At 43.8% G+C, this 25,917-nt stretch overlaps 3 protein-coding genes across 8 annotated transcripts in view; 2 read left to right on the top strand and 1 right to left on the bottom strand.

Annotated features, from left to right (window-relative positions):
- The window catches only part of stk32a (serine/threonine kinase 32A), a 36,444-nt gene extending 18,313 nt beyond the window's left edge, over positions 1–18,131 (bottom strand). For 2 of the 5 annotated variants that reach the window (XR_003750150.1, XM_028984201.1), the window contains exons 1-5: positions 15,524–15,695; positions 14,725–14,884; positions 12,615–12,670; positions 11,055–11,206; positions 1,079–1,252 (exon numbers count right to left, since the gene is read on the bottom strand). Coding sequence is in view for 4 of the 5 variants with exons in the window: in XM_028984201.1 (XP_028840034.1) it covers positions 1,079–1,252; positions 11,055–11,206; positions 12,615–12,670; positions 14,725–14,776 (434 nt within the window). In the remaining variant the exon portion in view is untranslated. Of the gene's footprint in view, positions 1–1,078; positions 1,253–11,054; positions 11,207–12,614; positions 12,671–14,724; positions 14,885–14,993; positions 15,052–15,523; positions 15,696–17,743; positions 17,810–18,003; positions 18,056–18,113 lie in introns of those variants that run through there. The other 3 variants (XM_028984198.1, XM_028984200.1, XM_028984199.1) reach the window with 3 other exon arrangements.
- Positions 18,132–18,390: 259 nt separating this feature from the next.
- cytl1 (cytokine like 1) lies at positions 18,391–20,105 on the top strand. Its single transcript, XM_028984202.1, has 4 exons — positions 18,391–18,664; positions 18,871–18,915; positions 19,041–19,187; positions 19,584–20,105. The coding sequence occupies exons 1-4, from the start codon at positions 18,500–18,502 to the stop codon at positions 19,641–19,643; spliced, it is 417 nt and encodes a 138-aa protein (XP_028840035.1). The 5' UTR covers positions 18,391–18,499; the 3' UTR covers positions 19,644–20,105.
- Positions 20,106–20,287: 182 nt separating this feature from the next.
- The window catches only part of stk10 (serine/threonine kinase 10), a 29,398-nt gene continuing 23,768 nt past the window's right edge, over positions 20,288–25,917 (top strand). For both annotated transcript variants that reach the window (XM_028984027.1, XM_028984028.1), the window contains exon 1: positions 20,288–20,715. In XM_028984027.1, coding sequence (XP_028839860.1) covers positions 20,560–20,715 — 156 coding nt within the window. In that variant the 5' untranslated portion in view covers positions 20,288–20,559. The remainder of the gene's footprint in view (positions 20,716–25,917) is intronic.

The following is a 25,917-nucleotide window of genomic DNA, read 5'->3' as shown; positions in this document are numbered from 1 at the left end:
ACTCTTCTGGGACTTCTTTGACTCATCTTCCTCTTTCCAGCCCCTTTCACTTCCCGAGTGTTTTCCCACTTGCACAGGGAGTCTGCTAATTGAGCAGTGGTCCTGCGTTAATTATTGAAGGCTTCCTGAGCAGATGCTTTAAAAATGTCTCATGTGTTTCTTCCCTTGATTTCGCAAGTAGCTCCGCTTCGTCTCCACAGACCCACTGTTGCACGTCGAGGCAAAACTCTCAAGAGCCCCCCCAAACCACTTGGAAAAATACCATACCTGTTTTCTTGCCAGTGGCACAAACAGTAAGACCTATTGCATGTCTGCTAAATAACAATGTACGATGTGGGGTAAACTGACTTGCATCAGCAGACTTGCATCAAGACACAGAAATACTCGCAGAGTTCATGACACACCCAGGGGTGGAGCCCCACCAGTGACAGACCACAATGATGACCAGTAACTAAGGACCTATGTACCACACAGCTGCGGGCCCATTTACAAGATGCGAGGGTACCAGGGTTTCCAGACAAACTCCACCACTTTGGCTTGAATGCCAGACAACCATTGCAGGTGACTCCACTGACACCAAGACACCGCTGTGGACATTTGCAGTGGGCACATGACCATGTGACCTGGACCAGTGGTCTACCATCCTGTTCACTGATGATTCATAAAATACATATAAAACACAATTACACACAATAACAGTATGCATGACAGTTCCACACACATATTATTGCACTTTCCTGAAGAACTGATTTAGATTATGTGTTCAATTTCCATACAGATGGGGTGAATATTAAAATATCTTTTTTTTTCCCATGGAAATGCAAATTGACCCTAAATCTTCTGTGCAACATCACTGCTGCAGGAAGCAAGATGTCTGTTGTTCAAAGTAAAGTTTTTCAGGTTTTAACAGCAAAAGTGTAACCTTGTGTTCCTTATTGGAACAGTTTTGGGACATTGAGGACATCCCTGTCATCACTGGTTGCCGTGTAAGAAACTGACAGGATCAGACAGCTCCACTTCCCTTGACAGAGGACATATTCTACATGGCAAATACAGTGTAATTATCCTCATTTCTCACCTGTGAATGATGCGCTTGTTGCGGAGGTAGTGCAGTGCCAAGGCGATCTCGCAGATGTACAGCTTGACTGTGCTTTCGGAGAAATGGACATTCTGCTGCAGGTGATAGCGGAGGTCCCCTCCTAGTAGCAGGTCCACCACCATAAACATGTCCTCCTCATCCTGGAAGGAGTACCTGGGGGATAGTAAGCCTGAGTCAGGACGTGACTGCATCCTCTGACAGATCCGGTTCTGTGTAGAATCTTGGCATTACATGGACATAACTGGACGTGGGTTGTCAAAATTCAAAATTCCGATTCAAATGCATATGAAAACTAGAATACTTTTTTTGTTGACAACAACAGTTCCATAAGGAACAATAAATGAAGAACACACTTCTCCACAGTGTTTCAGCTAAATAAAACAGTAATTTGTACTTTACGTTTATACCTGTGGTACAATGCACTTATTTAGCCGTGCATCTATGGTCCATATCCAGTAATGAAACCTTCCACAATCTAACAAGTCTAACAAATCAGCCACTGAAAAACAGTACTTTGTCGTGCTTATGCTGTGGTAAAGCATTTGAGCTACAATGTGTCTCTATCAACCAGTCAGCTGACTACTTTAGACTGGTCTTTGTCACAGAGCAGCCTGTTTAAAAAAAACGCTCTTCCACAAATTGACATTGATTTTACATGCCGGCGGCTGGCTGCTTCCATTCCCGTTAAACGCCTTGATGTTGAGAGTTTTATGCAGTAGCCTCCTGGGCCGTCCCTCAGGGTTTTAAAATGGCAGCGTGTAAGCGCCAGGAAGCGGTGTTAATATACATGCTGTTCGTACTCCCTTCCAAGTGCGCCTTGTCCCAGACTCTCATGCATTCTTCATGCAGGCACCCCAGGGGTACTGTTTTTTTCAACACGGAGTATTTTGTCTGTGATGCTCAGCATCCAAATCAGCTAATAAGAAATCTACATCAAATGAGAATCACATCATTTGTGTAAAAACTGAACATTGATATGAATGAATTGTCTCATTATCCCTTGATAAAGACAGACATACTAAATACTGAAAAGCAAGAATTATAGGGACCCAATGGACATTTCTGGAAATAACTTATTATGTGGTCTCCTTACTGTCTACTCACACAAGATCAGACACCTTGTGTTTGAGTGGCAGCAAAGAGGTTCACAAGTCATTTTTTCCAAATCTCAAATGACTGAAATTAACGTTCTGCGGATAATACTGATAATACAGATAATGGTCCACATGGGTCAGTGGTGGCCTAGCGGTTAAAGAAGCGACCCCAGTAATCAGAAGGTTGATGGTTCAAATGCCTAGTCGCCAAAGTGCCACTGAGGTGCCACTGAGCAAAGCAGCGTCCCCACACACTGCTATCCGGGCACCTGTCATGGCTGCCCACCGCTCACCAAGGGTGATGGTTAAGTGTATCACAATCACTTCACTTTAATTTTTAAAATTAAAACATGTACTGTAATATATCATCTATTATTGATAATATCTATGATCAAATTATTAATCTGAACATGCACTTCAGAGGGCTATGAACATGTAAATTAATTTACTTGCTTGGGTAATAAAGCTAATAAAACTATAAAATTAATACATGTAGGGACAAAACTGCTGTTATTTTATGTTAACAACACTGCTGCAATATTTTTTAGACCATGTTGCATTTTGCAGTAGACTATGCTATTTTGTACAGAGCCTAAGAGAGGTCATGTTATTGAACATTTTAATGGCATTCCTCATGAAAACTTAAAAAAAACTGTAACATTTTATAGAAATCGATAAAATTCAGAAATCAAGAAATCAGCAGCAGCTGAATCCTAAATGGAGAATGCTAAATTACACATCGTAATCTGTACGTCTCCATAGGCTGCAAATGTTGGGGAATGCAATATACATTCAAAATATCATACAGCTGAACAGTTTTAGTCTACCAGGTGCACTGATTGATCCTGTGCATTAAGTAACGGACGCATTAAGTAACGGACTTCCGTGTAAAATAAGAAATATTAAACAAATTAAAAGGTAAGATTGAGGGAAGAACAGTAAAGCTCTAATATTCTGTGGTATATTAGATTGTGGTAGCGGTAACTTTACCTTCCTAAACATAAGTTCACCTTTTTCACCTGACCCACTGACTTTTCCTTGTGCATGTTGAGGTGCCTGATGAAATTATACGTAGTCGAGCCGGTGTTCTGACAGATCAGCATACTCTGTCAGAATAGCATACTGATAGCCCTAAGATTAGCCCTACCCACATGTAACCACCTTTATTTGGTAGTATGATAGAATGATATACACAACCAAAACACAACCTTGATCGTGTGACGCATGTGCATTACACAAGGATATGCTATTCTGATAGGTATGCTGATCTGTTGAAAGACCCGCCATTATTCTGACGTTCACTTGGCAGCTGTCCTTATAGCCAAATGCGATAGCAAATGTCACAGATGAATTTTGCCATTGCCATGGCTGCACGCATGCGTGACGTTGTGTGTATCAGGGAGGGAACATTTTCATAACACTTGGAAAAACTGAAATGAATGAAATCATGATATAAATGTAACAGTTTTATGTAATTTGAATGATGGGCAATAGTACTTTTATTCCCTCTGGGCTTGCTGTGGCCAGCATTGTGTATTCATGTGCTCTAGCAAGAGTTGGGGTTGAGGTTGGTGCTCTGAAAATTCTTCTTCTTCGCTTGGTTGGATAAATGACTCACAAGTCTTTGAGGGCAAGTCTAAAGTCAAGCCGTAAGTCATTGTTTGTGCGACTTGAGTTCGATTCTCAACACTCGAGTCCCCATCTCTGACTGGTAGCTGTTTCAGGAGGAATGATGAGCAGAACACTTCCATATGTCTAAAGGCCATTAATATTTTTATGGTTTCACTTTAATTGACTTGGGTTAATTGGAGCAATTTTTTTTTCATCATTCACATTAATATTCATACCTGTGTCCCACTGGCCTCAGTACATCACATCATATGAAGGTGCGTCCTTGCAACAATATTCAGAGTGATGTGAACCCAGTGCACCCTTGTGTTGCTTAGTTTCCTCCGTCAGAAAACAAGCCTGTTATAAGAATGAGGAGCTGGGGTGCATTCTAAGCACAGAGCAGTAAATCTCCCAGAAAAGCTTTTGGGGACAATAAGTGAGGAGACAGATTATTAGCCGCAGCCGTCTCCTGATTGACATTGTCTTTTTTGCTTCTCTCAACGAGTGCAGGGTAATGGATTTGTTAACAAAAAAGGCTCCCGGGGCATTTACCAATCCAGCAGGGACACTGTACAGATGAAACATCACGAATCTATAAGAACTGCATTTCCGAATGGATATTAAAAACTGATTCTGAATGAAAGGAGTTCCATGGAGCATGACAGTGAGCTGTTGCAGGTCCAAGCTGCCTGCTGAAAGCACTCACCAGCGCAGCATTACAGCTCCTCCGAAACACTTCAAACTCCGCACTGAAGCAAATGAGATGTCACACGGCCAGGCACGTCCTCGCTCGTAGAGCTTGGATGCGAAGGCTTGCATCTCTGCTGTCCCAACTGTCCTCGCCACTCAACCAGTTCTCAGAGGTTCAAAGGCATTATGAAATATAACAAACTTTCAAATTCCCACGGGGCAGCAGAGTATGCTAGAGGGCTTCCACAAAGCTCCCTTAGATGTCTGATAAATGCAGCTCTTGGTGGACTTTTTGGCAAGTTCAAACACCCGAGTGCAGTCAGAAGTGTTTTTGGAAGCAGGGCATGTTCATTTCTCTCCCTTCTCTCTCATTTAGTCTTTTTCTAGAGCTGTAGAGAAATTATTACAAATTCTGGACTGGCTTATGTATAGACAGGTTATGTACTTCCATGAGGACTTGATAAGTCGATGTAAAAAAATTGTTGATGATTATCAACATAAAACAGGTACCATTTAACAAATAGGTTTAACCATGTTCAGTCTCATACAAGGAAGCATCACTGGACGTAGCTATATGTATAAATGACTTGTCAGCAACACTTTTGTTTTTACTCCCATTTTTCATGAGCTGAACTCATTTTCCACATACACAAAAGACCCATTACTCTCAAATATTGTTCACAAACCTGCCTAAATCTGTGTTAGTAAGTGCTTCTCCTTTGCCGAGATAATCCATTCCACCTCACAGGTAATGCATCCAAAACATTACCAAATCCATCCATTTTTTTACTTTTTGTTTTTGAAAAAGATGCTAATTTATCATCAAAAACATGCAGATAATAGATAATAGATAATAGAAAAAGAGTTAGTACTGCGTAGTCCCTCTGACTAAATCTTGACTAAAAGTGTCACAAATAACAATATACTCACAATATGATCAGAACTGTGTTGTGGTTGGCCCCGCCTTACCCTGGGTAGGTCCCCCCTGTCCTCTGTTTCCCAGAATGGGCTCCAGCAGCTGTGACTCTACTTAGGAATAAGCGTTTTGAATAGTGAGTTTAATGGCAGAGCTCTTTCCCGTGAGTCTGCAAACAATCCTTTTGGGATGTGTTTCATCTAGTAGGAAATGTATTCCTTGTGCACGGCTGCTGCTTTTTCCACACTCCCACGGTGCAGTCTATCAAAACAGGGTGATGGAAAGAAGGTTTGGAACATCTGACACTGTGCTCACATACACACAATTATACCTCCTCTTCCACGCCTATAAACAGGCTGATTGTGGAGATCAGTGCTCTGGAGATCAAAGGCTGTGAAATTAGTGTTGATGTTCGGCTAAGGTTTTGCTTGGTCTTGCCCCAACTAATTCCACTGTAGGCCGGCATTATGGTGGTAGTAGCCTAGTGGGTAACACACTTGCCTATGAACCAAAAGACCCAGGTTCAAATCCTGCTTACTACCATTGTGTCCCTGAGCAAGACACTTAACCCTAAGTTGCTCCAGGGGGGAGGACTGTCCCTGTAACTACTGATTGTAAGTCGCTCTGGATGAGGGCGTCTGATAAATGCTGTAAATGCATTTTCCATAAGGTAGAAAACAGGAATCTTCCTCAGGATAGTCCTCACTTGTCATTGCTGGTCATCCCATGCCACAGCTGCCTGAAAACAGCATGAAACCAAAATCTCTAATCTAAGATGTAGGGATGTACCGATGCACTATGAATTGGCAAAAAAATTAGTTTGAAAGCAAATACATAATCTACCTTCCTGATACTCCAGGAAGTGCATGGAATGGGACACGCCCGATCCCTCACTCACAGCGGCATGGAAAAAAAACAGTGCACAAAGTGCCTGAAAAGCCACAATCTACGATGCGTGAAACCTCGACATAGCAGTAAGGAAAGTTGGACTGGCATCCCATATCACACTGTAACGATGCTACTCCCCGAATGCCAGTATCGAGCACTGAGTGCAGGCCCCGCCCCTTCCCTACACCTGTCTCCCCTCCATTTAAGGAGTGCCTGCACCAGAGTTCTGGGTCCGGCCTTGTTCGTCTGTCACAAACACATATTAACCTGTCAGTGTTACATTGTGTGCATAGTGTGATGGAATGTTCCTATGAGTTCATGTGACAGTTCATGGTCAATAGCTTGGCCCACCATATGCTGGATTGAGGTTAAATTAAAATGTATAATGTATTATTTTACATATAAACATTGAGCCTTTTCTGATGCTGAATTGGTGAAGGGCTTTCAGGTGTCCGATAGTGTTGCCGCCACCTTCACAGAGCAGCGTAACTGAGGCCTCAGTGTCAGTAAATGAAGCCCATTAGAAAAAACAAGGCAATTAGCCAGAGCGAGAGAAAAAAAAATGGATGCTCTCAGCAGCCAATTAGCAAATTGCTTACTTTTTTTTTTTTTCCATTAGCACCATGTAGTCCCAGATGACTGTTTTCATTTGGCAGAACCCTCCTAACGGGGAAAACAGCAAGAATTGCCACCTGGTCAAAAAACATTTTTTGGCACATCCTCAGATGTGCTTCAATGCATGACCTCCGCAATACCCAGCAATTTGCAAGAGGGACAGTTTTCAACAAAACTGTACCCTTGAAGCCTAGTTATAATACTATATAATATAAGGGTAAAACACAATACATTGAATAGAACTGTAAAAAAAGTGAGAACACTAAAGAGTTGATAGTTGATATTCCATTATCATAAAAATGTTCAAGCACCAGTACCGTATGGGAGTGTACCTCTATAAAGACCAACCACTATTAAAATCAACGTGTGGAGCCACAACATCCACGAGACAAGGGACGGGCAGGACAGGACAAGAGACATTGAGGATCAGGCTTACTTTGAGTAGACGCTGAGTCGGTCGAGTCTTTTGCTAATAAAGGCAAAATAATGACTGAGCGACTGGCGACGGCCATCTTGCCTCCCGGTCACGCGGATGGAATCACGTGACACCTTCACAATTTACAGACAGATCCCACCACTAATGCTTCTGTCAGCTGCTGTCCTTGCTCCCTTCCCATTAGGCCCATGGAGGTGATGTTTGCTCCTTCTGCCGGTCTACAACTGGTCTAACTCCAGTTATATAGACATATAAACTACTGTTCAAAAGTTTAAGGTATTTTAAAATGAAAAGTCATTTACAACAATGTCTTGGCCGAATTTTCAGCTTGATCAGATTCATAGAGTGGACCTATGTGCATCTTCTGATGATTCCAGTGATCAGCTGAAGTGGCATATATTAAAGATTGGTCAATTGGTCCAACGTATGAAGGAACTGATACACAGTTATCTTAATACCGTGTGCAGGACACCGCTAAAAACACATAAATTTTTTTAGGCTACCCGATCCCACCTCCACCCTGACAAAGCCATCCACTCTGCTGGCAGCAGGGTGTACCCTTCAGAGTGCTTTTTCCTCAGGAGGGAGGTAGAGACCTGCTGGCAACTGCTTTCTCTGGAAGCGCATTTCAGCTCAGCGCAGCAGAAGGAGAATCGCTCGGGTCAAACTCATCTCGCACGTGCCGGTCGTGCCAGAGCCGGGCTCGTCTTACAGACCGGCACTGCCAAGCCTCTTCTGCGGGACCTGCCACAAGGTTCTTGAACCAGTGACGTGACAGGAATTATATACGGTAGCTGGTAAATAGACATGTGCCGAGCCTCCTACGTTGAATTTTAGCAGAAAGTTCCTGCACAGAAACCAAATCGCTCCCAAAAAATCCAAAAAATCAAAAACACAGACACACCTCGGAAGATCGGCAATGGGAACGGGAGCGGAGGGACACACAGGCTGTTGCCTGCTCCCGGGATGAGAAAGAAACGGCAGCGGCAGCAGCTGGTAATCTCCATCTCCCCACCAACGCTGACCTTGAACGCCTCGCTCAGGACAGCCGTGACCGACAGGCATGCTGCACCGCTGACCGCAGCGCATCCTGTGGAGCGGTGGGGGTGGATGGGTGGGTCGGCTCCACATACCTCTGTGGTGTTTAAAAAAACGCTGCCAAGTGCATTAACATCCGGCTGCCTTTCTGTTGAATTTATTGTGCCTCCCCAGCAAACAGTTTGTCTCGTCAGGCCGACCTCTTTTCTTTAAGCCCTGGACGTTTCTGCTTATTGTCTCGAGAAACTGTAATTAAAAGATTGCTATTGATTTGGGGAACAGATGGAGTCGCTCCTGCCAATGCTGTCTTTCGAGATGAAGGCATCCTCAGACAGAAATGAGCAGAGCAGCGAGGAGGACTGCAGAGCATCAATGGAACATGATTACAGAAAAAAAAAAAAAATAGGTTAAGGCTTCCTCTAATGGACTTTAATGATCCTACCTTGCCTTTCAAAATCAAGCTCTCTGAAAGCCCTCCCAAAAATACCTGACTCGGCAGAAGTAATTACCCTGCTAGTGAAATCAAGAGCGGGAACAATCTGAGAACGTACGAACGTACGTGGTTATTATATTAGGGGCATTAAAGCCATTAAAAGTCTTGGCCTCTGCGTCAGTGGTATGATGAGAGGGAATACTCATCTACTCACCATCCATTTGGAGCATGATGAGTGTTTTGGAGGTAAATTCAAAGGTAAGTCTGACCTAGTTCTGATTTAGTGCTAAATAGTCCCAAGCCTGAGTGAATGAGGAGGGTTGCGTCAGAAAGGGCATCTGGTGTAACTTTTGCCAAGTCAATTGAGCGTATAGCCAGACAGGCTGATTCACTATGGCGACCCTAACCCTAATGGGACTAAGACTAAAGACTAAAGCTTGCTGTAAATCTAAGCATGAAAAAGATGCTCAGGTAGTGAGTGGTGGGGAGATGATCTTGTTCTTTTCAGACTCAGACTATGACAGCAAAAAAAAAAAGCATGGCCTCTGTAAGGAGGACATGAAGAATCCCCTGTGCAGGGGATGGTGGCAGGGAAGATCACACAACAGTGGTTGCTGTTCGGATGCAGACTATGTTTATTAATATATATATATTTTAAAAACTACAATAAATACACTTTTAAAAATATAAATAATAAAACTTAAGGCACCTCTGTAAAATCACCACTCAAATCTAATCTCCTCTTTACTCTCCTGTAAGGAAGCTTCAGTCAGTCTTTATAGACCAAGACCCAACCATTTTTCTCAGGCAGACAATAAATCAATTAAGTGAAAGTGAAGTGATTGTCATTGTGAAACACTGCAGCACAGCACACGGTGACACAATGAAATGTGTCCTCTGCTTTTAACCATCACCCTTGGTGAGCAGTGGGCATCCATGACAGGCGCCCGGGGAGCAGTGTGTGGGGACGGTGCTTTGCTCAGTGGCACCTCAGTGGCACCTTGGTGCATCGGGATTCGAACCGGCAACCTTCTGATTACGGGGCCGCTTCCTTAACTGCTAGGCCAACACTGCCCCATCTTTATGTAGGGATTAGGATGAATTTTGCATGCATGTCAGAGCCCATACAGGAAGAAAAAAAAAACATCTTTAGTAATACGATGATTCGTGTGTTAATTTTGACAGACCTATTTGAAATCTTAGTGTCATGATCCGGACCGGCAGGGGTTACTCCGGATCCTGAGTCCGGACCGGAGTTTCATGTTCGTCTTGTGAAATGTTCCCTGATCGTGCTTTGGCCCGGGCCTGACGCCGCCGGTGCTGGACAGCTGCCACTCGTCCTTATGGACTTCTCCCCCCTTTCATGGACCGTTTTGGTGGTAGTGCCTTTAATGGGGGAGTACTGTCATGATCCGGACCGGCAGGGGTTACTCTGGATCCGGAGTCTGGACCGGAGTTTCATGTTCGTCCTGTGTAATGTTCCCTGATTGTGTTCACCTGGTGTATATTTCTATAATTGTATAAAACTATCCTGTTTGTGTCTGTTCGCCGTCGGGTCATTGTGCGTGTAGATGTTCCCCTGTCTTGTGAAGTTTGTATTAAACCCCTGTCCTGTGATCGTTTGAACGAGTCCTCCTTCATGCCATGTCCAGCCCACCCGTGACACTTAGTAATACTGGATCGTAGACTAAACACAAAGGATAATCTGTGGCGAAAAGATACTGGGAATTATTTGGAAATATTTTCTCCAACTGTTGACCGGTGCACCTAATCAAGCACCATTTCTACACACGTTATCTTCAGTGATGACTTCCCTAGAAGAATCTCTTGGTGAGACGCAAATAGTGTTGAGTTACCTTGAGTTTGAACTGATTATCTGTTATATATTCAGGAACTGTCTGTAAATAAAAAAAGCTAATCGCACACTACTTTTTGCTGCATGATTTCAGAAAACAAAGCATCAAAATTGGTGCGAGAAGCAGTGTTCTGATGCATTGGCTTGCCATTGGTTTGAGGTGTACGTTCAAAAGTCTCCTCGACTCAAGGTTAGCGCTGCTGCGAGGCTGGACTGATTTATTAACGCTTTCCCAACACTGAGTCATTCTGCGTACATTCAAGCGATCGCCCACTCGTACACACAATTTGTCTCATTTACTATGGCTTGTACAGTTCGCTGAGTCACATCACGCACACAATCGCACACCTATACACACAAACCGCTAGGGTGGGCTTACCAGAAGTTCACTAAGAAGGGGTGCTCCAGGTTCTGCATTATCTGCAGCTCTTTAAAAACGTTGCGAACCTCGTTACGCTCCACACACTTCAGCTTGTTCATGTACTTCATGGCGTACATTTTCTTTGTGTCCTTCTTCTGCACAATACAGACCTGTGAGACAGAGACAGAGGAAGCATGAGCTGGGATCCTGTGAAAACACTGACATTCCGTTCCTGCATTTCCTACAGTCAAAAACACCAACCTGGTTGATAGTTGCAACATTTGCAATACTGTGGTCTATAGCAGTCGCTAGAGCATTTCACTGCATATCATACCGTGTGTGTGATTGTGTGTGTGAAAAATAAAATTTGAATTTGATTTAGTTCATGTAAGTAGGCCTACACTACTGTATTTTAATGTGTCATAATATCGATAAGCCAATGAGTACCACTGACCTAGGTATACACTGAGATTTATATTACAACATAAGCATGCTTCCATTTCCCTTTCATTGTGATTCATTGTGATCATAAATCTTTACATTTAAATGTAACTTTTACTTGAGACAACAGCCAGCGGGACTATAGGATACTTTTGACTGACAGATGAGCTCATCTGGGCACAGAACGTGCCCAAGCGATAAAGCAATGAGAGAAGAGTGGATATGTTACAAAACATGTGAGATAAGACCCCGGAATCTTTCCATATGATTAACTTTCATTTTATACCTTCCGGAAACTTTTTTTATTTGTACCATCATCTGTTCAGCACTGTCCATGTCGTCCTCTCTTCTGGAGTCAGTGACTCATTTTATCATTTTTACAGCCTCAGACTCTCATACTGTTGTTATAATTTCAATCATTGTCATTATCTGATTCCAGACTGTCACAAACTATGAATCTACAAAGCAACAGTCCTTGTTTCTTTAAAACATATTCTCTCCTTCATCATTTATTAATCCTTTATCATTTCATGAAAATGTTCGTCTTTGAATGTTGAAGTCTGCACCATTATTTCCCCCAGACAACATGCTGTTTATTTACAAACTCCCCTCTATAATTTAAATTTGGCCCCATTGTCTCATATATCCCATATGAATCAGATTATCTGACCGCTCTCATAATTCATCGTGGACTGCTCGCTTTAATGTTGTGTGTTGTGTTTGAACACAGTGCTGCTTCAGAGGGGAAATTGAATCTGTCATATAAATCCTTGCTGATAAACGATGGTAAGGAAAACAGGAACACAAACAGAAGATGTTAAAGTATAATTACAGTCATATGCTAAAGCATTATGGTAATAATCTATATGCACTGAAAAGCTACAATCCATTTCTGTGTTATATGTTGGATCAGTGACGTAAAAGTGAAAGTGAATGTCATTTCAATACACTGCGGCACCAGAGGAGGGTGATGCTTTTAACCATCACCCTTGGTGAGCAGTGGGCAGCCTTGACAGGCGCCCCGGGGAGCAGTGTGCACCTCGTCAAAAAAACAAAAATTGTGGTTCAGGATTCAAACATTCTGATTATAGGCCTGCTTCCTTACCCACTAGGCCACCACTGCCCTAAAGGACTCACCTTCCCAAAACTGCCTTTCCCAATTGCCCTCAGGATCTGGAAGTGGTCAAAGTTGACTGTGGAGAAAACAGAGTTTCAATTCACAGAGAATTTATGGATTCAAATTAAATTTGTAAATTTGCTATAACAGATGCTTTTGTTTGGGGCATGTTTGCTAATCAAGGACGTCTTCAGGATGTCTAACCACAGGAGGAACTAGCCACCCAAACCATCTGCTTTTCTTAATGTGGAATCGTTATAGCTGGAAGACTATAGGAGGAGCCCATAGTGATGATTGACAGTTCTAACACAACCTGATTGGCTGCCGGAGCCAATCCGTGGGACGGTGGGGACTCATCCATCTGTTTGTGGGGTTTGTCTGTCTGTGTTTCTTTTAAGTGCACTTTGGTGACTTGATTGGTGGCATCCGGCTTATTGCTGCTGCCACCTGCCACACGCACGCCGGGCCAAGTTACCATCGTTTGTTTATGTCCCCATTATGTCCCCTACCCTGGGACGTAACAACACACCCACACCTTTGGGTGTCAATAAAACCCTGTGCCAACATGGGGAGACCCTGCAACCTCACACACAAGATCTGATCCGGGACTCAAACTCACAACCTTGGGGGTGATGTGAGGCCAACTCACTAACTCACAACTCACCGTGTGGCTCACAATAATTTATTAAACATCAAATTCGAATTTGCCCAATTTGGCAACACTGTCATATTTAGCTGGTAATACCTACTGTGAAATATATATATATAAAATATCTGTACCAGCATTCTATCTATGAACCCGGGCACCTTTACCAGCACTGGGCCATGTTTCGTATTTGTCTTGCATTTATATTATTTCTCTAGATCTTTCTTGCTCTGGTCGTGAACAAGGCTTTACTGACTTTCATGCTGCCTGCCTCGTCATGCTGTGTTGCTCCCTGCGCACACAAACTCAGAGGCAGCGACTGACCTCACGCTGAACCGCGTCCCTCTCATTTCAAAACAAATTTATCTCACAAGAGGTCCTGGCCTGTTTGCAGGAGATGGAGGAGGATGGCGAACGGGAGGGAGATCGAGGGAGGGAGAGGGGAACAGCGAGCTTCAGTGAGCTTCGCTTTGGCCTGGGACTCTTTATATCCTCCAGAATTGCACGCATCTGCCATCTGGACAGAGGGGAGTCGTGGTGTTGATGGTGGTTTGGGGGGAGAGGGGGCAGGTGGGCTGTCAAAAAAGTGCCTGCACTGTCTCCTCTGTCCAAAACACACACACACACACACACACACACACACACACACACACACACGGGTTTTCAAAGAGGATGGATCAGATGTGACAGTCAATGATATGCTGCGTTAGGCGTGGATCAGCAGCTTTTCCCTCTGGGGCCCTGTTTGCAGACGTGGGTGTTTCGAGGGAAGGGGGAAGGGGGGTGCTGATGAGGAGGAGGTCCCGAGGCTCCCTCTCCTGTTATGGTCGCATTTACATTCCAAAATGTGCGCACCTGGGTGCCACATGGACCCCGCAACTTTGGGTGGGAACTAATATAGTGGAAGACAACGCAAGACAAAAGGCCCATTGGTTTGTTTTGTTCTCTGACTCTTCTCCATGGACAAGAGCGAGCCAATAAATAATTGAGCCGTTTGCCTTTTTATTGTCGTGATCATTCAGCGAATGCATATATTGTAAAGGGCTACACTTCAGTTTTTACTACCAGCCTTCCAAAGCCATAGATGCATAATTATGTACAAATTTATTATGTCCAACATTGCATTTAAAATTCAACAAAAGCAACCATTATACCAATTCCTTATATTAACTAATTTAGAGATGCATCTACGCGGCATCTACATCCATCACTAAATAAGCACAAAAGCTACAACTGAAAGGAGGACAACTCTGCACTGCTGACACAAGAGAATGGTCTACAAAATTCAAAATATATAATATATCTAACAATATATTACTGTTTTCTTAATTCTTAGAGAGTGAAAATTTTCACAAAACACTTAATCTTCACCTCGGGTCTATGTCATTCTAATAAGGTTCTGTGAGCTGTCTGTGGTGCTGAACGCTGGAGCTCCACACAGTTCCACTGGAATGGAAAAAAACCCACTTCCACTGGACACTCACCCTCCTCCGTGTCATCGCTGGTCGGAGACTTGCTGGACTGTCCGAGCCCCATGGCTGCCAGTGCCGAAGTCGCTCAGTTTAGCATCGGGAGTCCCGGGGACGCGGAGACATGGTCCGAAGACGCCTCCTCTGACGCGCGACCAGCTTACTGTGAGCCAACCTGTATGAGTGCAGCGTGAGAAGGAGCCGGCAAAAAATTCCCAGTATCAGCAGCCCCCCCCCCCCCCTCTCTCAACCACACACACACACACACACACACACACACACACCTAAACACGCGCGCACGCACTGGTCTACCGCAGCTGCAGTATGATGGATCACCGAGACGCGCTCCCCACGAAGGGGAAGAAATTGGAAGCCATTAGCGGGTTCCCGTTCGCGTTTGATTGATCGGTTTTGCCGTTCTGCGCGGCGCGTGTGACACCGGCCGGCTCGGAGTCGATAACCGAGGACTCCGCGCTCCAACTTTACGCGCGGGCCGGGGATCGGGTTCGAGCGACGGGGGCTCCCTGCCCGACCGGCCGCCCGGTTGTCTGTGGTGCGTTCGACTGGAAACACGTCGCGAAACGACTTTGTAGGCAGACAGTGGCGCCACGGAGGGGGACGCATGCGTGTCCACGTAGGCTCAGCGTGTTGAGACGCACGGACGGGGTCATATTCTCATATTCTCGCGCTTTTCTTTTTTTCTCCTGACGATTTTATCAACCGGGTGTGACGGGTGTCCTTGGTGAGGTCACTCTCCTCGAAACCAAAAAAATTAAAAAAAATTAAAAATCCCATAATTTCCGTTCAACTTCACCTGCACGCGGCGCCGGCCACGGGCTTCCGCACGTCGGCGTCCCGGGAGCAGGTGGCGGCGGGAACGTTCCCGTCGCCGGACGGTGAAACAGGAAGGAAACGCGTACAAGGGGGACAAGGGGGACGGGGGGACTCCGCGTTCTCCTACTGTGTTTGCGCAAAGACACCGAGCGCACGTGCGCACCGGGGGCGGAGCGCGTGCCCGCGAGGACGCGCGCGCGCACGAGAGAGAGAGAGAGAGGGAGAGAGAGAAAGAGAGAGAGAAAGAGAGAGAGACCCCCCCTGCCCCGCCCGGGGGCTATTAGAGAACAAACCGAGACAAAGAATATTATACTCTTATTATACTATGGACCAGTGTGTTCTTCAGACAATCTTCTGCTTTTGAAATCTCGTCTTGCGATTCAACATAATTTGTGTTATCATCCAGTTTGCATGTTTTATTTTATTTTACTTTTTAAATAAGAGAGTTGATGAATTGAATAAGTTCCGAGTTCAGGAGGATCCTCTTCTGATAGTTTATGTTTTTTTTTTTTTCTTTTTTAATCTTTAGCGCTCTATATAAACCCGTAATCTATTTATCACCCCGGAGCCGAGAAGACATTTGCTAATGACTTCATAAACTGCATCCATCCGTTTAAAACTCCATTTAAATGGAATGGGTCAAGGTCGTGGAGTTGCCCGGTAAGGGATTTGCTTCCTCCTGCGACCAAGTAGTGGGGGAATCATGCCAAAAGAATGCAGTCAAGGTTATCTGTCTTCATGAGTCCAGGGCTATACCATTTACACAGAAAGAGCCTTTAAACGGGCCACAGGCCAAGTACCTATCAATGTCCTGCCACTGCAGAGAAAACTACAGTGTGGGACATGCACCCCAATGCTGGCTATATTTATAACTTTATAAACGCGTTTAAAACGTATCTCTAACATTTCTTCTTTAAATGGCTGCCCATGACTTCTTAAAAAGGACTTTTCATCGAATGGCTTTTCTTTCTTACGGTGTGGCGCCACCTAGTGAACGTGCTGTGAAATACAGAGAAGGATTCGGTTTGGTTGCATGAATTAAACATTTGACGTCTCCAGGCGTCCGTGCACAAGCCAGCTCCGTGTGCATTAATGGAACCTGGTATCCAACCTGGCTCTGGATGTTTTGAGGGGTGAGAAGATTTAGATTCTGAAGTGGAAACCGTATTCTTTCTTTTTCAACTTTCTTCGGAGACTTATTGCAATTGGCCACGAGCCACAAATAGAATATCCTGGCAGAGTTGTGTCCAAGTCTAGACACAAAAGGCATTTAAAAAGGAGGAGATGTCAACAATGCACTAAATTAAATCAAGGAATTTTGCCTTTAGGACATTATGCGCTGTGCTGATATGTCGACAGTACAAGACGTGGTTAAAATTGGGTTCCTCCCAACTGAAAACACATTCTCTCCTTATTAGAACAGTGACAGTCATTCATCATCTCAGCACAAGGTGGCCTGGGCATGCATGCCAAGTTGCACAATGTTCAGGCAAATGTCTGCACGTCATTTCAAGCAGCGATTGGATTTTCTTATTGATCAAATATTGATGACCACACATGCATGTTATGTTACGGATGCTAATTCCCTATACAGAGAGAATTTTAATAATAAAAGATGTTCAGCTTGCTGTTATGTTCTATGTCCATCATTTTATCTTTATATTCATGAACCCTCTTCCAACAACAGGAGTAATCTTCATTTTACAGTTTGTCTTTTTTTTTTGTCCGCTGAGCTTTTGATGTTAATGAAGTCGGACAAAGATTTGATAAACACAGGTACGACCGGAATAAACAGACTGGTGACAAAAGGAAATGATTTTCATTTCCCTTTTTTAATCTCTGTTGAAGATTGTAGCCCTGGGGTACAGGAAAAAAAGAATAAAATAATAAAATTTGTTGGTCATAATTTAGCAATAATGACAGACTTGGTATTATTTGTTCACATCGGTGTTGTCACTGTTTGTTACTATATTAGTATAGACTATTTGTCACTCAACGCGTAAAGATCATGGACAGTTTACCTTTATTCCTGAATAAAATGAGCAAGATCTAGAGCTGCAGGAATGACATGAAATATATGAAGTGGTGGGGACAAAAATGGCAGCGATGGCAAGAATACGGAATGTGTCTTAAAGGACAGGGATGTCCAAAGTTAGAAAAAAACTAATAAGCTGTGACTCCAGTCTGAACTGCCACTCACCCAGTATTGATTGTTTGGGCAAGACGATCTACAGCAAGGGATGCCACCAAGGTGTCACTTTCAGCCCTGAAGCAGGTGCGGAGATGAGAGAAATGTGAACAAACCTGATTCAAAATGAGCACACGTCACGCTTTCGTTTCGCAGAAGGAACTGAATAGTTCAAAGTACACTTCCAATCCGCCATTCGATTTATAAACCTGACCATCCTTGCCAGGGTTCTCAAGGACGTTGGAGAACATGAATGCAGCAGGGCAACACACCAGGCCATCGGACCCCCCGTCCTGCAGGCATTTAAACTGAGCGAAGAAACGCTTGATAACTTCAACACACGGATCATGGAATGATATGACACACCCCGGCCCGGACTTACATCCAGATCACCTTGCTGCCAACCTTGCATTCCTACTACAACCCTAAAGGCACGGCTATAGATCCGAAAAGGGATTAAATACCCAGTCATGTTCCGATTTTGGCTGCAACCCACAGGTATCGGTCTGGTCTTGCCGAAAAAAAAACCACTTTGAGGTCTTGGAAAGCACCGAACCACACAGACTCAAGGCATACATTGTCTTATCAAAAGAAGAATCTTTTTTTTTCGCATGCCTGTGACTGTTCTGTGTTGGTGAGGAGGACGATATCAAAAAACACTTAAATCACATCCGAGGGTTAAAAAGTCGGATGGGCATGTTCGAATCTGTGAGGTTGCCGCGTTATAAAAGCGTGGCGTGTTGAAGGTTTCTCCACTGAGGACCCACCATGGCAAGTTTCGCGTGCTTGCCCCTCTCCCTGGCGATGGCGGCGCTCGTCTACAGCAGCCGACCGCCAATCTGGACCGGCCCACCGACGTGCTACAGCAGAGTGCTGCAAATGGCCGAAGAGATCACACAGCTCGTCGCCGACGTCAAAGCCGACCCTGAAACTGTAAGACATTGCAACGATTGCGATGGGGATAGGGTTGAATAGAAATGGTCTTTTTTTTTGTAATTATATGAGAAATTAGCTGAACTGGTTTTAAGCACACAAATAAAAGACAGAGGATTTTAAAATGGTGAATAGTTAATCAATCGGATTAATTCAGTGCTGGCGTGGCGTTTTCTCTCATCTCTGTCATGTTCTTGTTGCTGTAGAGTTCTTGCACTGCCCACATTCCCAGTTTGTATGTAGACGTGCATGTAAGTACTCAACATTATAACATTTTTTCCCCTGCATTTTTTTGCCATATTGGACGACTTCATATCATTGTAGATTGAGCCTTTTGCCTTGTTTGTCTGATAGCGTTCGCTATGATTCCTTATAGAATGCTTGCATTATGGATACCATTCGAGGCCACATGGTGATGATTGGTCTCCTGCATGAGCGTCACTGTTCCTCCAACCAGAGGGTGCGGCATCTGCGTGTAAAAATGCGGCAGTTCTACATTATAATGTCGCAGAAGTGTCACGGGGTACGAAAATGACCTTACACTTTCAACCAAGACCAACATGCAAAATGGGATTCATTAGCCGCTTTACAAGACCAAAAATGAGCCATCCTAATTTTAAAATGGTGTAGTGACTCTTCATTCTATCATGGGCTGGTTGATTTCCTTTTTTTTTTTTTTTTAAATGAGATAAATTAATATAGAGAGGTTTATGGAGCAGTGAAAGTGCTGACTGGTCCTCACTCAACATGAATTTCACCTCAGAAAACCCCAGCTCAGCTGAATACATACAGAGGCACATCTTTTCTTTTCTTGCTTGTTCTCGATCACGCATTCATTACCTGTCCCAGTGCACAGTTTCTGCCCGTATGATTTTGCTTGGCTAATTGTTTATTTTATATCAATGTGTCCTGTTTTCAGGATCTAGTCTTCACCTCAGATGACTGTGCAGCCTTGGAACAAGGTGCACAAAGACCATGAAGAGGACTTGAAAAGATATGTCTTCATTGCCATTGTACCAGCACAACAAGGTTGTACCGATTAAGAAATTAGATGCATATAAAAAAGTTTGTAACAGTGTAGAGGTTTTAAACTGAAATATGCTTAGATTTGCATTGCAAACATTCGGCAAACCTTTCAATTGAATGCAATTTTTCTGTTGTTCTGTATGTATCTCAAATGAAATGCTTGTGGGAAAAATATGTTATGAATTATGCAACATTTACCGGAAGGTGGCAGCATTGTAAAACCCTGATAGAAACGTTAATTAATTAGACGCAGCAGAGGTTTTTGAGAGGACGTTTGATTTACGTTTTGTCTCAGTCTCGTTAGAATATGCTAACTATTCAGTAACTGGTTGCTAATATTGAATGTATGTAAATGCAGACATGTTTATATATTATTTTCTCTTCGGTGATGCCTTAATAAAAATCGTACACTTCAGATATTAGTGGTAATATGCAGGTTTAGAAATTGTGCCCGTTTCCTTTTTTTTAAAACCAGTTTTTTTTTTAACGCGTTAAAATAATCTTTGAGTGGAATACTACATTTCCCAGCGTGCATCGCAACGCCGCCAGGGGTGGGGGCGGGGCGACGGAGCCGCGCGTGCAGCAGGTGGGCAGAGGCGAACGGCGGCGAACGGCGGCGCACCGTGCTGGAGGATGTCAGCGCTTCGTTTTCTGTGCTCTGCTGGCGCCGACATGGGCGGAGAGATTTTTTCTCCGTGATATCATTTTTTTAAAGAAAAAAAAAAAGGGACCATATAGTTTTCTTAAACTGTTTGCTTTTACATTGAAGTGCCGGGATGAAGAAAGGCTACTGAGACACACCAGCAGGTCGCCGCGGTAGTTATTATCTTTTTTTGGTCGTTTTTTATTATTTTTTTTTAATTTAAACTATGGCTTTCGCGAGGTTCGCCAAAATACTTCGCATGAGCGCGCTCGACAAAAAGAAAGTGAAGCAATACGAACATGTCAACCGAGACGTCGACCCGAACGACATCTGGGAAATTGTTGGTGAACTAGGGGATGGGGCCTTTGGCAAAGTTTACAAGGTGAGTGACAATGAGGTTAAAAAAAAAAAACAAAAAACACTTTACATACGATAGTAAGTAAACGCGCCTCATTCGTCAAGTGTCAAAGTTCATTGCGGGTTCACGTAAAGTCCGTTCTCCGGCCTGTTTGATGGTGCTCCCAGTCTCGTGGGTAAAGCTAAAACGTTTATGGTATGTCGAGCAGTTTAATAAGGAAGGTTACTCCAGCGTGTATGTAGGCAGCCGAGGAGGTGACCTCCTTATTCATTTCAGTCTGCTGTATGTACAGTACAGGCCAAAAGTTTAGACACACCTTCTCATTCAATGTGTTTTTTCTTTATTTTCATGACCATTTACGTTGGTAGATTCTCACTGAAGGCATCAAAACTATGAATGAAACATGTGGAGTTATGTACTTAACAAAAAATAACTGAAAATGTTTCTTCAAAATATCCACCCTTTGCTCTGATTACTGCTTTGAACACTCTTGCCATTCTTTCGCTGAGCTTGAAGAGGTCGTCACCTGAAATGTTTTTTTGAAATGGCTTCAACAGTCTTGAAGGAGTTCCCAGAGGTGTTTAGCACTTGTTGCCTTCACTCTGCGGTCCAGCTCATCCCAAAGCATCTCAATTGGGTTCAGGTCCGGTGACTGTGGAGGCCAGGTCTCCACTTTTTGTGAAGTACATAACTCCACATGTGTTCATTCATAGTTTTGATACCTTCAGTGAGAATCTACCAACGTAAATGGTCATGAAAATAAAGAAAACACATTGAATGAGAAGGTGTGTCCAAACTTTTGGCCTGTACTGTAGGAGCCTAGACGTAGTTTTTCAGGAGCGTTCCCGTTCCCTCACAAATGCAGCTAACGTTATGTTCTCAGGGAGCGCCTTTCCACAGCAGCTTTGAAGGCTTTAAGGCTCCTTGATTCTGCCAGCCCTTCAGCTCAACTTTGTCATCGTCCTTGTGCAGTTAAGAACGAAGGCTCCGTCCTTCCAGTGACGTTGTGGGTGGAAGCAAGAATGTGCCTCAGTTTCAGTGGGTGGACAGGGTGGAGGCCCGGAATTTCTCATCGTCTCCATGAGGGTTTCTCACGCCTTCATTTTTTATGTCCGTTTACCCCCTGAGAAGAGAAACACCTCATTTTTTTAGTTGTGTTGAGCATTCTTGGCCTGATTAGTGTGGATCGGGCATAACCGAGTGCCCTCCAATCATTAATCATGATTAATCATGCCACAGGCCTGCTTCTCTCTTTTAGACGAGTAGTTATGCTTTCGTTCCCTCCCAAAGCTTAATTCATACTCATAATTTGGTTTTGATTAGAGCTGAGATGGAATAGTGGTGGCAGTGGGCTCAGCGTCCAGAGCACGTCGGTGGGATTCTGTGGAACGTGAAAAGCCAGACTGGTTTTGCAACTGTTGAGACTCAGTGATGATTTACTGACGAATGGTGGAAGTAGCCAGTAGGCCCAGTTTGTTCGTTTTTTTTTTGTTGTCTTCTAAAGTTCAGATTTGACCAGCAGATTGTGCAACGGTGACTGTAGGAGTGAACGGTGAGACTTCCTGGTTTTTATTCTTAAACCATTGTGTGCTGCCCATTCGGCATCACCAGACCATGAATTGTCTGATGTTTCGTAAACACGTGCGCATGCTGGGAAAGTTTTGTGCTTTTTAATTACGCCGGTGTTTGTGTTAAAAAAAAAAGTTTAAATGCGACCCAGTGGCGTTGGTCGAGTTGCACGTCAGAATTTTAAATGGTGGGCACGGGGTTGAGGTAGCCCCCTAATCACGTTCTCCCAGCAGCCCTGCACCCCAGATGATAAGGGCTTGGCGGGTGTGGAGGGGACGCTGATTGGTTGACGTCCTTCGCCGTGACATCCGCTCATTCTTCCCGAGACCCTCGGTTGCTCGGGCCACCACGGTGCGTCTGAGCAGCAGCAGCAGGGGTTCAGCCTGGAAGGGGTGTTCACACGGCACCGGGTTCAAATTCACAGGGCCGGTTTGTTTAGCAGCCCGTTCTTATTTAGCAGATGAGCAAATCTCTTAACCTCTCCGTGATAAACACGTCAGTCAGTTCATACAACCGCAGTTCTTCTGGAAATTGTTCTCCTGCGTTCACATTCCTGGTCATTGGACCGCTATGGTGTGATTACATGTTTCCCATTAGCGTTGAAGACAAAGCCCAAGGTGCTCTGTTTGTGTTAGACCAACTGACACCTTAAGACCATAATGCCTTGACTTTGAGCTTGTCAGTCCAGGAGCAGAAAATCCCGGCTTTTGCCAAACACCCCCTCCTGTTGCCTTATGGTCCAGCTTGACCCCACTGAGACATCCATTAATCCGCTCATGCCCTTATGGACTTGCTCTGACTGTAGTCCAAATTACTTGAAGAGCAATCGCTGAAAGGTCACCATATTCGGCTAGCTATCAAGCTATATTTATTCTTGGATATGTTCTTTAAGCCGTGGAGGAAATATTCGCTTGGCACATTACAATTATTTATCATATTTTACGCTGGTAACAGATGTGGGGCACGTTGGCAACAGATATTTCTCATGAAAAGACAGCATCAAAGGCTTAAAAAAACCCCAGCAGAATATTATAGATAAATGTGTTATGCCCTGATTGTACTTAGAAACAGGTCCTTTATTCTCAAAGGTATGTTTGGCACACAGCCATAGCAAGATAGCAGAGGTGTTTTTGGGAGGCATTTTATTGGCCAGGGTAGGCGTTCTGGCCGAGATAGAAAGGATAATGAATTGCTCAGTATAGATATTGCAGGCAAAACATTTTCCAAAACACACAACTAACTAAACCACGGAAGTCCATACACCCTGTCAGAGACTTACCAAAACCCTTCATAGAAATGTGGAATAAAATTGCTAAATAAATATTGTATAAATGCCTTTGCATCAAAGATACTGAACTGTTTGCTCTAAAACGTCTTCCTGCATGTAGATGAGTACAGTATAATATGGTAGTACAGTATTATAAGTAGGGTTTGTATCATTTTGGTGGGGTTGTAATAAGGCCTCATTGTCAGATAAACAGGTGGTATCAACCATGGGTGAGGTGGGCGACAAGGCCAGTCGGCTATTTGTGTGTGCTTCAGCACTATCAGCTCTCGGTTAACTTGAGTGTTGTTAAATGTGGACACTGAAAGGAAGACATATGGACATACGAAGGTAATTTTTCCCATGGTGCTTTGCCACAAAGCCAACGCTGAAGCGGTCTGCATGGTGTTGTGTGTTAGGCTTATAAGTGGATCTTTGGCTATATTTAAAGCCACACTTGCACTGGATTTAAATTGATTTGATCCCTTAAGTGCTTTAGGCGGGACACAACTGAGGCGAATTGGATTGGATTTTGTTTGGGTGCAAAATATAGGTCTGCATTTCTGCTTTAGTTTAATTTCTGTATGAACCGAATAGCAACATTTTAGTTGAAGCGTCCATACCTCTTCTGAGCTCATTCAATACCCGAAGCACACTTTTCTGTTTTCTTTTCTAGCAATTCAAGAAGGGGTCACCCAGTTCACGTTTGCCCACTTCACTATTCACTGTCCCACTAAAAATACACAAATAAACAGCCGCCCTTCAGGGAGGGTGGGCAATCGGGCCCACTGTTTCCTTCCTGTAGACTCTTAATTGCAGGAAGTAGTGATATTCCATGTTATAAGTAAATCTGTGCGTTATGTGTTGTTGTTAGCGTGTCTGTAGACACGCATTCTGTGGAGCCTCTTTGCAAAGAATAATAGTGGGGACGGTGTAGTTAGTTGGAGAGAGTCCCCCACTGTGTTTATCCAGATGTTTTCCCACAAGCCCTTGAGGCACCGGACCCCACCGACCTGTTTAGTCTGACTCTAATCCACAGGCCGCATAGTAGATGAGAGAGATCCCTGTCTTTCAGGCCTCTCCATCTTCTCCTTTCATATCTTCATTTTTTCTCCTCAAACACACCAGAATCTTACCAAGTTTTGTAAATGTTCATGTAAAGTAGCCACATCCCTAAAATAAATAATTATTTTATTTTATTTTTGTTCATTTATTAATTACGACCAGGCAGTGGTGGCCCAGCAGCAAGGAAGCGGCCCCGTAGTCAGAAGGTTGCCGGTTCGAATCCCAATCTGCCGAGGTGCCACTGAGCAAAGCACCGCCCCCACACACTGCTCCCCGGGTGCCGGTCATGGCTGCCCACTGCTCACCAAGGGTGATTGTTAAAAGCAGAGGACATGTGTTGTGTGCACTGTGTGCCGTGCTGCACTCTTTCACAATGAAAACCATTTCACTTTCACTTAATAATAGTTATTAATTTCATAGATCTGAAATGATAATCAATTTTAATTATTTATTCATTTCAGATTTGTTCATGTATAAAAAGCATGTCTATATCTTTCTCTTCTTGTGTTCATCCTCATCTCTATGAGGGTGTGGTTTTGAACTATGGTTAAACAAGATTTTAATTTTATGCTGGTGTTTGTTTATTTTTTGTCGGGTCAAGTGACTCATTTCATTGGACCTCCAGGGCCTCCAGATTTGTACCACTCAAACAAAATTTAAATAGGCTGTAACCATGCTGTAAACACAAAGATTATGTGTTCACACAAAGAATGAAAAAAAATTTATCACTTTTAATGGTTGTTGATCGCCATTGCTGAAGTTAGGTTTGCTGCATCTCTCGCGTCACCAGAATACAGAAGTGATCTGTGCAACAATGTGGTTTTGCAACTCTTTCCGCCAAAAGGACCCACAAGTGGGGCCACACCTTCTCGTGTGCTAGAAATGCTGATGTAGTATGGAACACTCTTTGAGCCCCTCTTAAACAGTTGTACATATGCACATGCAAGTGCTGAAGTAGATTTAAAGTAGACCAAGGTTAGATGGTGTTTGGCATCTGGGGACAAACTAAGGGATGACACTTTTTGCAAGAGTTGAACTGTGCAAAGCATCATGGGTAGTGTAGTCCACAAAGCAAGTTTTTATACAATCAAAATCATATTAAACTTGATAATTTGAGCAGCTCAACTGCTGCTTAAATTGCCCCTATTGTGATTTTTTTTGCTTTTATGTAGGTCTTTGTGGTCCCCCAATACTGGATCTGAAATCTCTTTCCAAAATTCAACCGATGTGCAGAAATACAGCCACTTTTAGCCAGTCATACAATGAGATTTCACCAGGACGCACCGTTTCTGTGTCTGTAACTTTAAATGCTAATGAGGAGGAGAGAG

This window comes from Denticeps clupeoides, chromosome 6 (assembly GCF_900700375.1).
Source record: "Denticeps clupeoides chromosome 6, fDenClu1.1, whole genome shotgun sequence".
NCBI classification, from domain to species: Eukaryota; Metazoa; Chordata; class Actinopteri; order Clupeiformes; family Denticipitidae; genus Denticeps; species Denticeps clupeoides.
Note: the sequence above shows the minus strand (reverse complement) of the source record. Positions and strands in the feature narration are given on the sequence as shown.

What these genes read in the sequence shown, in the direction of transcription:
- cytl1 (XM_028984202.1), top strand. Translation starts at nt 18,500, where the DNA reads ATGGCAAGTTTCGCGTGCTTGCCCCTCTCCCTGGCGATGGCGGCGCTC. An exon ending in TCAAAGCCGACCCTGAAACT is followed by an intron (nt 18,665 to 18,870) that starts GTAAGACATTGC and finishes TTGTTGCTGTAG; the next exon opens with AGTTCTTGCACTGCCCACAT. An exon ending in GTTTGTATGTAGACGTGCAT is followed by an intron (nt 18,916 to 19,040) that starts GTAAGTACTCAA and finishes GATTCCTTATAG; the next exon opens with AATGCTTGCATTATGGATAC.